This window comes from Epargyreus clarus, unplaced genomic scaffold, assembly GCF_041222505.1.
Source record: "Epargyreus clarus isolate Ecla_fem2 unplaced genomic scaffold, WU_Ecla_fem_2.2 ptg000027l, whole genome shotgun sequence".
Lineage (NCBI taxonomy): Eukaryota > Metazoa > Arthropoda > Insecta > Lepidoptera > Hesperiidae > Epargyreus > Epargyreus clarus.
Window position 1 is genome coordinate 9,251,772 of NW_027332234.1, and position 12,344 is coordinate 9,264,115.

The 12,344-nt window shown below is 34.4% G+C and overlaps 1 protein-coding gene across 3 annotated transcripts in view; it reads right to left on the bottom strand.

Moving 5' to 3' along the window:
* Positions 1-12,344, bottom strand: part of LOC140753689 (transcription factor hamlet) — a 128,484-nt gene that overhangs the window by 3,281 nt on the left and 112,859 nt on the right. For all 3 annotated transcript variants that reach the window (XM_073088442.1, XM_073088441.1, XM_073088443.1), the window contains 3 exons: positions 8,216-8,327; positions 631-787; positions 154-324 (listed from right to left, as the gene is read on the bottom strand). In XM_073088442.1, the coding sequence (XP_072944543.1) occupies positions 154-324; positions 631-787; positions 8,216-8,327 (440 nt within the window). The remainder of the gene's footprint in view (positions 1-153; positions 325-630; positions 788-8,215; positions 8,328-12,344) is intronic.

The window sequence follows — 12,344 nt, forward strand, 5'->3', positions numbered from 1 at the left end:
CTAGATTTCCAATAAGTTTTCGTGATATTTTCAAGGTATCAAGTCTGCCAACCTGCGCATCAATATATGATGGTCTACGTTTCTCAATCAAAAAAAGGCCCGTTCTACGTCCTCGGAGAAATATATTAGATGTAGCTTAATGATGATGCTCACCTTTAAGCAGACCTTGCACTGGAAGGGCTTGACACTGGAGTGTATGTGGGTGTGCTGCTTGAGGCCGGAGGAGGAGGTGAAGGTCTTCCCGCATTCAGGGCAGGCGTGGCTTCGGGCACCGGCGTGCTGCGCGCGGATGTGGCGCTGCAGGTTGGAAGGATCGCTAAATGCCTGAAATACCGTCAGGTTTCGGGACGCGTGAAGTTACATGCTCTTATGGCTTAAGACCTAAGTATCTAAGTATGCTCAATTGAAAATATATAGTATATTAAGTATTAAAGTTACAGGGGCTACTTAATACGTTTCTAGATTCTAGAAGCTTATCAGAATTTTCGTAGTGTCAAAGACAATATTATGGGCCAGTCCTAGACAATTGGCTTTTATATTTCGAGATATTTCAAAGTCTAATATAATAATCTTTTTGAGCACATAACAATATTAAACTACGCTTTTTTTCCTCTCTATGTCAATACATACCTTAGGGCAGTTCTCGCAAGGGTATTTCCTGATGTCAGTGTGGGCAAGAGCTCGGTGGCGAAGCAGTAATGTCCTGGAGCTATAAGCCCGGTTGCACAGCTCGCAGTGGAATGCTGAAGCGGGCTGCGCGTGCGCCTGGATCAAGTGGCGATCGAGTCTGGAATAAAGAAAAGAAGATTAATAATTATATTGCTGTAATGTCATTAATACCCCACTGCTTGGCAAGGACTTCCTCTTGGGATACGTAGGATGCAAATAACTTTGAGAACTTTTTTAAGAACTCGCAGGCGTGAATGATCCCTTACGATACCTTCCTTCGCCGTTGAAGTAAAATTAATTTCTAACATTCACTATATAATTTAAGAATTCTAGCTAATATTTTTTTAAATCTTCTATCCAGATTGATTGTGATTATCCATTGGTGCAAGAATTTGCAAAATCAAAAACAGGCATCACTTTGTCTTTAATGTTGGAAATTTTAAAGAGCGAGTTATTTATTTGAACCATAGTAAATGCTTTGGTTGTTTGCTTGTTTTCTAATGGCCTATTATTTGCTATTACGCTGCTATTGTAGGTCTTAGGATGCAAGTGGAGACGACGAAATCATATTTCGCATCAAGATCGCCTACGCCGCGATAAGTTATGGCAGCTCGGCCCATACATAACTCAAACATGTTTTGGTTCATACAGCAAATGTTCCAATTCGTTTTGCAATAACCACCATGTTAGTGTATTATGGGAATCAACAATGGACGTGATGTGGTTACGTGGTAATGACGTCATAAGATATGTTTTAATAAATTCGCCGAAAATCGAATTTGGTTCATGGGACATAGGTGTTATGTTAAAATATTTTAACATAACACCTATGTCCCATGAAGGTGGTAGAGCCCTTTGTGGTTCGACTCCGGCGGCACCACCGCCACACCTATTTCTACCCAATAACAGCAGTGTTATGCACTGCTGTGTTCCGGTTTGAAGGGTGTGGTAAGGGAGACATACTTTTCCGAGGCGTTCCAGCTTAGTCCTCAGGGGTAGCGGCGCATCTGTGGCCAACCTCAAGTAGGCATATCTAATCCTATCTGGGGTTGATTACAGATGTCCATGGGCGGCAGTAGCCACTTACCATCAGGTGGACTGCATGCTCGTCTGCTACTCTTATATTATAAAAAAAAAATCAACAAGAAAGTAACTTTTAACTTTAAAGAAAAATGATACAGATATCATTTTGGTTTTGTATCTTTTTTTTGCTGACCTGTAACCAACTTCAAATTAGTTTATAATACGTCTTAAGATCGGCCAAAGCCTTACTTACTACACCCTTCAAAGTATAATATAGCAAAGCTTAATACTGCTCTTATAGAAACGGCGAAGATATCTCACAAACGGTAATTGCAAGTTAAAATATCTACAAGGGAACAAGTTATACTCATACTGATACAAACCACATAAAAGATTATAATCACGGTATCTGTAGCAAGATAGTTCATCTTAGTAATCAAGGTATGTACGAATAGAAAGTTGTAGATCATCCAGTACGTCGTCTAGGGTATTCCGACTTTGATGTAAAACGTATATCATTTGCAAAAATAATCTCAGTAACTCTCCTTGACGATAACTGGTCCACTACACGCAACCCCTGCCTCCGGCGTTTCTATCGCACCTGTCTTGCGTTACATAACACGATTATTTATTTAATATGCGTTACATTGCTTCTTTTGATTGGGAGCGTTGATTAGATATGCTGTAGAAGTAGCGATACAGCTTGTCAGTTCGAAAGCTCCTCATCCGTCAATGTGATAAGGTGAAGCGTTTTCACTCTCGGATAGCCGGCTGCCGTATCTTTTAATTAATCTTAGGAATAAAATCTACTGTCAGTAATAGTTCCGTCGCTTACATGCTGTTCACTCGTCTGTTACGTACTAGTCCTGTACTCGATAATCAAAACAGTGGTTGTAGGGATTGTTGCATAGCACTACTCGTACCTGCTCTACTGTGATGCAAACTAGAGTAAAAGGATTCTGTTTAAATTATGGACCCTTTATATTTCCTTTACATTTTTATTTGCTGGGTAGTGCAGTCATTAATACGCATTGATTTAAAAAATATATAAACTTATACATATTAAGTTATGTACAATTTTCATACATGTAATGAACGTGAGCACTCTCATGGCTTTTTTTTTAATGTAATCGTTACATATTTCCTATCGATGCGTGAAAATTTCATCAAAATTTGTACAGTGGTTTCGTTATACATACAGATTTTTTTAATTGACTCTTATTCAGTAACAGTAATATACGATATACGATCATTTAAATATATCAAGATACATAATTAAAAGTATTAATCAATTTTGGTATCTTGTAAATACGGGTCTTAGGTATAGAATGTTATTTTGACATCACATATTCAACTTATTATATAGTTATGTTATGAATATCTCAATGCGTACGCAACAGATACAAGGCGCGCCTCGGGGCGCTACGTCTCTATCAGACACGGCGATCTTCAGCAATGGATATTTTTTTATTATCTATCAGAGTTTCTAAACCTGAGGCTTATGGGTCATAGAATTACATTAGTATAGCGGAAGAGGCAAAGAAGTTTTGACGTTTAAATTTTTTTTATTGAAAAATATAATGTTGTACGGGATTGTTACGAGAAATATTAGAGTTTTTAAGGCATCATGGTAATGTTCGATATTTTTTCAATATTAATAAAAGGATAGTCATGAAATGGTTGCCACTGTAAACGCGAAGCTGCTTTTAACACTCAAGGGTGTGGCAAAAAGGGCTCTACCATTTTCACGCAATATGTATATTTCCTTTATCTGAACTAATTACTCGTAATGTATAAGGATTGTTTACTATATTACTTTTACGCCCTTCTAATGTTATGTTAATACCACAATATCTTCAAGTATACACACATATTACATATAACGTTATGTTGTGTGATGTTCATTTATGTTGGTTAGTTTGAGAACCACTGGCCAACACAACATCTATGTAAACGTCCGAGATATCGACAATGTACTTATTAATAGTGTATTGCGTGTACAGACAATTGAAAGTAGGCCGTCCATTTTTGTTATACACGACACTTTTGTCAGCCTTTTTTCCATTTAAATTGAACGAGAAAAGTTTTTTACTTTTTGTTACGGATTGTTATTGGAATCTTTTTTCCTCAAGAACCTCGCATTTCTTAATGCCTGTTTTGGTACGATTACAATTGGAGACGAAAAAGTTGCGAAAATATCATTCTTTTGAGTATCTATATAGTTATAGTAAAATCATTTGAATTACGATTGTGATTATTTTTACGAAAATTTCTTTATTTTTTAATATTAGTAGAAAAATATAACAATTAAAAATATAAGTTGGATGATTTTCGACGTTTGAATAACATATTGTTAGATACAAGGTATTTTAAGCAGATATATTCAGACCAACCCTTAATCTATAAAAAATAGTTAAACAGAGGATTGGAAAGTAAAAGTTCGCGCCAAACCATACTGTCAAATAATCACATGAACGACGAGAGGCTATGTTATTTCTCTCCAAAGTAATTGTCAAATATTTCTGCCGTGAAATAAACGTTATTGTTGAACTTTACACACTATTTCAGAATTGTTATAAAATCTGCCTGTAGCAAATACTTAACAATGTACTATATCCCTCTACCATTGACTAGACTCTTTTATATTCAGTTAACAAGTTCTCAGTACTCTTAAATAGACAATCGTAACCAAAGAATCAATCATGTTGCATGTGAATTACACGTACCGTACAGGAGAGCGGACTTATAAGATCTCGATCTGCGAATCGATCTCCATGTTCACGGATTGATAACATCCGATGAACAACTTTCATTCGGTCCGATCCATTACACCCACATACGCCACTGTACCTGGAGAACCGCTAAAATGGCGCTGCGCATTTTGTTCAGATATTGTGGAAAATAAAATAAAATTTAGCAAGGTTTTACAATCCTCAATTTAGTTAATTTTTACAGAAGTAAACTCATTTTCTTTTTTGTTTGTCAACATTTTTTTTTTCTTTATATTTAATTTATTAAACTTGACGAACGTTAGTGCTGTGAATGAAAATAATTAATCAAGACCGAATTGCGATCACAGAGCGAACACTGGTTTTATTTTAACTTTCTAAGGTATGCCAATAGGATTTCCTGTTATAATTCAATTAATACATATAACGTTAAGTACAAAAACTCCCAGACCTACATATTTATCTAAATTAATTATTCAGATCTTTAACTAACTGGGAACCAACCCGGAACCCTTTACTGGTGTAATGATCACTGAGTGATCATTATCTTGATTGATATATATTATGTAGTTACAAATGAATTCCAATTTATAAGATATAGTGTGTATCGCTAAAATATATCAAATATTTAAGATATTTAATTCTACGAAATTAGATAAAAATCTAAATTAATCATTGGCATCCTGACAATCAATAAGCACATAAGTGTTATTAATATTTTATCACTTCGATATTATGCAATACAATGCATTTTACAGAATGTGTGTATTCGCATTAAATGTTTTCGAATTTAAGATTCCAACTAATATAATTAAAAATAAAATATTAAAAAAAATTGCATTATTTATTCGTCGAACGGCATTTTAGCGCTCCAGTAGACTAATAACGTACAACCCAACAGACGACGCCCTTTACATTTTAATAATAACATTGTATAATTACATCTGTTTATTTTTTATGTAACTTCCTATGTTACAATATTTTAATCGAGTAACGAAAAAATAACATTAATTAATACTTCATTATTAATCTCTAATTAGTTATTAGCCGGCGAACTGTCAAACACATTTTGTTTATAATTAACATACCGTAATTATATATGTATTAATTCTATGATAAGATAATAATAATTCCTTTTATAATTTTGTTACAATACTTCTAGTATCTTATATTCTGTAGACCTTATGTAAGTGTAGATTTATATAAGGCATTTCGGTTGCAATACAGATTGAAGGTGTAGATATCGTTTTGTCTATTTGAATGCCAGGGCTAGGCATTATAAAAATACGCTATGAATTCGGTGGAGCCTAAAGTAGATCGGTTAGTAAATAAAATAAAGTGATGCACGAGTTATATCGATTGCGCAAAGGCCGATCACGAGTAGCCTGTAATTTTGGTTGACTTCGCAACGGCTACCTGATGGATCAGATAGCTGTACACAGATTATAAAAAATCGATAGAGTAACTAACAAATACACATAAAATGTTTCTATGCTAAAATTACTCGTGCCGTAGTGCCATAGACACACAAAAATACTTTGACGATGAAATTTTCTAATAGATATTTTTTATATACCTAATTTAAAGCAAGGTCAAAAGGATGTGTCATATTTACGACATGTTTGTTCTAATCCCACTCTCATTTATTTACTTATACTTTTTTAATTTAATTTGTTTACATTTAATTTTATGTTTTAAGAATTATGGGTACCTACTGTGCTCTATCTATTAATTTTTAATAATCTGTGGTCGAAGGTGTGACGGCGATGGTCATTCCAATTGTGACAGCGAATCGAAAGTAAGAGACGTAAACGATTTGATAATAGAAATAAATTTGAACGGTTTTTTTCTTTTGTTGTTGTAAATGGCTGCTAAAAGGCCTGATTATCAAAAATATTGGCGGGATCCGAACAATATTGCAGTAACAGAGTTACGTGTACCTAGGTAGGTTGTTATTTTCTCGGAAAATAGGCCCATAGACTATGGTACTATTTGAACTGAGAGTTAAGTGCTCTATAGTAGATATTTTTTACTTGAACATTGATACTTGAACATGTATGTATAGTAGATATATAAGAATGAGTGTATACTAACTCCATTCATAATTTTAAAATCATCATAAAAAAATGGAAACTACCTTAGTTTGATAAAGATTTATGTCATAGTTTACCAAGCTGGTGCAAATTGGTAGACTTATCTAGTATCTTTTTTTTCATATATTTGCTTACAATTATTACTGTCACGGCTGAATACCTAATTTATAAATAATTTATAACATCAATAAGGAAAACTCACTGCCTACCCGTCATTCAAACCTCGAACCTACAATAACCACAAAACCCACTGTTTTACCGATTTATCAATTAAACCGTAATTTAAAAAGTCCTTAACATATCACTAATCGATCAAATGCCCTAGAAATGTTTGTCGTTAACACAATAGTGATGGAGCTTCCGATAAGGGCGCCGATACGTTAAAACGGTGCATGTCGATTATCTCGATCTTTTGCATTATTGACGAGCCCGCTTCAATAGAATATGATGACACACGCCATTATGGCCTTCTGTCGCTTGTCACACAGTAAATTCATGATATATTTTCATTCGTGATGAAACGTTTAGTCTGCTTACTTTGATTTTATCGCGCTGTTTGGTTTTTGTTGTGAACTGTTTTTTTATGTAATGGGATTTGCAAATGTTAGTCACTAGAGCAAATAAATTCTGTTACCAAGTCCAATTAGAATGCAAATTCTTTTTAAAATCAAATTTCGACCACTAATTGCTTATATACGAACAAAGTAAGTACAACAGAATCAAATATTCTGTCATATGGCTCCAGTGACCATTTATTTTGTTGTTTTACATACAGTCACTTTTTCGAAAAGGATTAGCACAAAAGTAATCACACCACATAAAACATCGAGTTTTATTTACAAATGTGAGTAGATGAGTGTAAAAAACATTTTGTTTATGTTAAGAGCGTATCGCAACCATTTATAGTGGTGATCGTAAGAATGCGAGAGATGTGGCGGCGTCGCGTGCCTCCGTCCCGCCCCGACACAAATCATCGACGCATCTTATCGAACGGGCACATCTCTAACGCTAAATAAATCGTTACCGGACCGCTCCTCGGACGACCAAACAGTAATGGCAAGAGGTTAATGGCTCTGAAGACGTTTGAAATTGATCGACTTCTGCATCCCAGCTTGAATGGATCGCTCGGATAAGGAACCTCATGAGTGATACGAATTTAATTCGACAACCAATAGAACTAACGTTGCTTAACGTTGCGACCATTTATTCTAATGGATACTGTAATTACTGTAATCTTGGGATTTTGCGTAATTCAAATTATATAATATAAGTAAGTGTAATCAAACCTATTACCTACATATTTAAAATGATATCCTCGGAAATGCACTACTATTTAAAAATACGAGAAAATATTTTTTAAGAGTAAAAAAATAAAGTATATAGATTTAATATTTTTCAAAGAGTAAAAAAATAAAGTATATAGATTGTAGGTATGATTTTTTTGCGTTGTAATTTCGTTTCTTCTTGTGCATGATATTAAATAACTGTAAGTAACACAAATTAGAGCTTCCGAAAGGGATGCTACTTTAGGTCGTTTTCAAATGGAAATTTCACGAGAAGCTCTTTAGAATTTGAAAGAGTCATAAGTAGACGTATTTTACCACACCTTTTAAACTGTTGCAGTTGTAAGGCAAAAATAAATTTAACCACCATTTAAATTTACGGTGTACTTGTGTGTAATATGTCTTCGTTTGTACTTACACGTCAATATTAGGAAAAGGCGCGTCGCAGAAGGAACACCTGGGATCCGTGTCCTCTCGCTCCTCGTCTTCAGTCTGCTGTTGGCCAGAAGAGACGCTGGAGCCTCCACGACCTGGAATAAATAGGATACTCGATAAGTTATCTGGACATCTATAAACAGCATCAGATTTGATTAGAGTCTTAGTTGAGGTAGAGTCACTAGTGCATCGATCAATTCACTAATAACTAAGCTGTAACTGCTTCTGGTTCTTAAAACCAGAACAAAGCAGTGCTCAACTCTAATCTTACAATAAATAGTTACCAGTATATAAATAATGAATTGTGCAATTGTATAAACGTTCTATTGAAGTTTTTATAAAGAATAAATTTAATAATCATAAGAAGATAACTTACAAAACAAATTAGACCCTAAATCAAGATTTTTAAAAACATAGTTAAAGACTATGTAAAGCTTTTACGAATATGTAAAAAGATTTTGCAAATTTCCTTTTTTCTGACCAAATAACGACATACATTCAACTCAACGCTACAAATAGAATGACTCATTTTTACTTAAACAATTCGCCTATATTTAAGTTAGTGCGTCGGTGAAAACCCTATATGTAATTAAATGGAACTTTCATAACAGGATGTAAAATCTCCTCAGTGAGATAGTGACGTGAATTAATTTGTTATTCATTAAGTATTTCATGTGCATTGCGGCGTCTGCGTACGCTGGGATAAGATCTTAAGCATCGGTGAATCATGTTTGGAATTATTTATCTTTCACCCACTTTACAACTCTTTCTATTAAGTAAGGGAGAAAATGTAACTGCCTAGTTGACTTAATTTCAGAGAGTTTATAGGAAAATTGAAATAAAACATATAGGAAATATTTCAATTAGGTCATATTTGGTTTGGTTATCTTTTTGGTTGACTTTTGTTTAAGCTTGTATCCCGTAAGAATTATTGGACCTTATTTAGACGTAGACAAATTTCACATAAACAGAAATTTGCTTAAACATCTACCTTAGACATCTACCTACTAACAAATGTAGAGGTTGAAATAATATAACAATTTGTTTAAAGTTTACTTTACGTTACTTCGTCCTTGTAACTCGATTAAAATACGTCTTTGTCATTTAGTTACACTACATACCTACTGAACGAATCTCAATGGCTACCGAAAGTCACGACATTAGCAATAATTGTCACACTTCATCCTATCAAGCCTTTAAACGCTCTTACTTACTCGTATATCCCATCCCACCTAATTAATTCTCATTCAAACAAAGCGGTCCGCGTTCAAATTTATGATTGGACGATCACGCATTGGTCTGAAGTATGAATAACTATAAAGTGTTCTACATTGACACATGCAAAATTAATTCAAGTCACGACAAGAGAAGCCACGCCTCAAACATTGTCTAACGAGAAGCGGCCGCATCCGTGATAAGGCAAGGCTAGATAAGTGATATCATCGCAGAACTATGGATTATAGGAAGAAATGAAGTAACTAGAGCGTACGTTTGTTCACGAAAGTTGTGGGCGGTGAAGTTATTTAAAGTTAAAAGCGTATTTAGATACATATAAATGATGGATATTTAAAAAAAAATCTCAATAGCCTTATTAGTTTTTGACAGCGCTATTCCTTCTAATAGATTTTAGGAAAATACTGATGCGTTCAATGAACAACAAATATTAATTGTTCGTCTTATTACATCATTACAGAATAATTTCAAAATACTAAAATATTAGGTCAAAAAGTTAATGAAAATTGATTTAATTACAATTGAGCTATATAGGCATTTTCGCTTCATTTTTAGCGACTAGGGCAATCAAAGCCGCTTTTTTTTAAACAATATACATTTATCATTATAAAAAAATCTAAACAAACCTATGATCACTTAATATTTTCTACGTCCACATATTGAAAAGAAAAATCGTTTTTCGACTTACCTAACTAGGATGCTTCACGATTCACTGCGATGCTACCTGAAGAGGCCAAGAGTCCACCAAACAGTGTATGATGTCAATACAACACTGAAGTGTTGGTTACAAATTATCAGGGGGCAAGTCACCCCCACCCCACCTGCCCACGGGGCTAATATGCCCACTTGACCCGACTTTTGCATGGAAAATCATCATGCGTGACACCGTGTGGGTTTGACTAGGTAATTCGACTTTATTACTATTCAAAGGCTTTGTGATTTTTCCATATAGTTGGTCAATGTGTGTTAATGGAGTTACTTTGAAATAGCGAAAATAATTTCGTAGTGTTTACAATTTCATTGTACCTACTCGTACCTACCTAGCTAGGTACTCCCTCATTCTAACGTCTCTCTTTACATATAGGTACATGGCAATTTTGGCAAAATCGGAGCAGAAATCAGACTAATAGGTATATAAAAATACTGGTAAATAATCAGTGCAAACGTATCTTTCTTCTTTTACTATCTTAAATTTCTCTACAACACAAATCAAGTCTCATTATTGAAGTCCGATAAAATGAATACCATTCGTTAATAAATTACTTTATTTAATTATTTAATTTCAATCAATAAATGTACCAATTGCGATAATTTTATCAACATTTGGACTTATGGCGCGCACGTTAAGTTTTCCCACGACGCCACCAAATGGCGTTAAGTTCTGCGCGCGCGCACCGGAACGGTGACTTACCGATCTTTATAATGAATTTAACGAACCCTCAAACTGTATGGCACCTGTTGTTTTGCGTATTTTTCCCATAATATGATTCGTGTGTTTGTCACTTTCGCCGTTTTGTTTATATTTTAACTACATTATACGAGTAATATAGGCAAAGACAAAATGTTCTGATTGGGATTGAATATTTAGCAAAAAAAACCTAGGGATTTCGTAGATGGCTTCATTTTGTAATCGCCGCCAAAATATTTTATTTTATTTATTTATATGGATACCGATACAGAGCCATATGTCATTTCCAAGATTACATCACTCTCACGTTTATTAAAAAAAAAAAAAAAAAAAAAAAAAAAAACTTCTGTTTGTAGGTATTCATTTAATTGTACCGCATTTAGATCACCTTTAATATCACATAAATAAACGATTATTTATTATGATACAAATAATAAAATGCATCTCCACAATACCGCCGTAAGGGAATTCAGATGCGAATTACAAACGTTAATAAACAGTCGTGTTTACCACCAATCCGCTGAACGCTCGGGGCGGCGCGGTGCAACGCATCAGGTGCGTCGCCTCACCGTTACACCCTGCGGTGCGAGCCGAGATCGGCGGGATTGTGCAACTTCCTTATAATAACAATCTTGTATGTAGGAAGTAGTAGTATCAAGGTACTACGCTCCGTGGTTCAACGCAGGAAGGACTGCCACACCTATATCTGCCTTGTAATGGCAATTTCAAGCGCTGCTGTTTAGATTTTAAGGGTGTGGTAAGGAAGAGACTTAGATCCATCTATAGCCGACTTCAGATAGGATTCCAAACATAATACGGACTTATTACATATGTCTATAAGACAGTGACCCCTTACCATGTTTCTTCTTCATACTTCAATTTAAAAAAGAAAAAATATTACTTATTTTAATGAACTTTAGTGCCTCGTCAAACCTATATGTTATCATACTTTCTGAGCTTATGAAATAAACTTTTTGTAACAAACTAATAATTATAAAATTATCAATATTTTATTTTTATTAATTTCATAAAATTAATACTTTTGTTTTAGTAAACTAAAAGCTTATTTTAAAAAATAATTTTCGAATTATTTTTAATATAAGCATATGACGAAAATATCTGTGCATTCCAATGTAACTGTCAATCACTAACAACTTAACAAGATTACTATAACACATCCTCTTCTACTTTCCTACCATTCCCCTGAAGGGTCTAAACGCATCGTGTACCGTATCATTACCGTTACGCCCTGCAGTGCGAATACATTGTTCCTCGGACAGAAAGCTGATGTAGAGATGATTTGAATTTGTTCTGGACATAAACCTAATCTACTTTGAGGGTCAAATGTGTATTATAAACTCGAGAATTTCATTTTCATCTACGTAGCTCCGGGCGTAGAAATTGTGCTTACACTTTGCAGTACCTATGGTAGTGTTGGTCGAATAGGATATAATAAAACATTTTTTTCTGA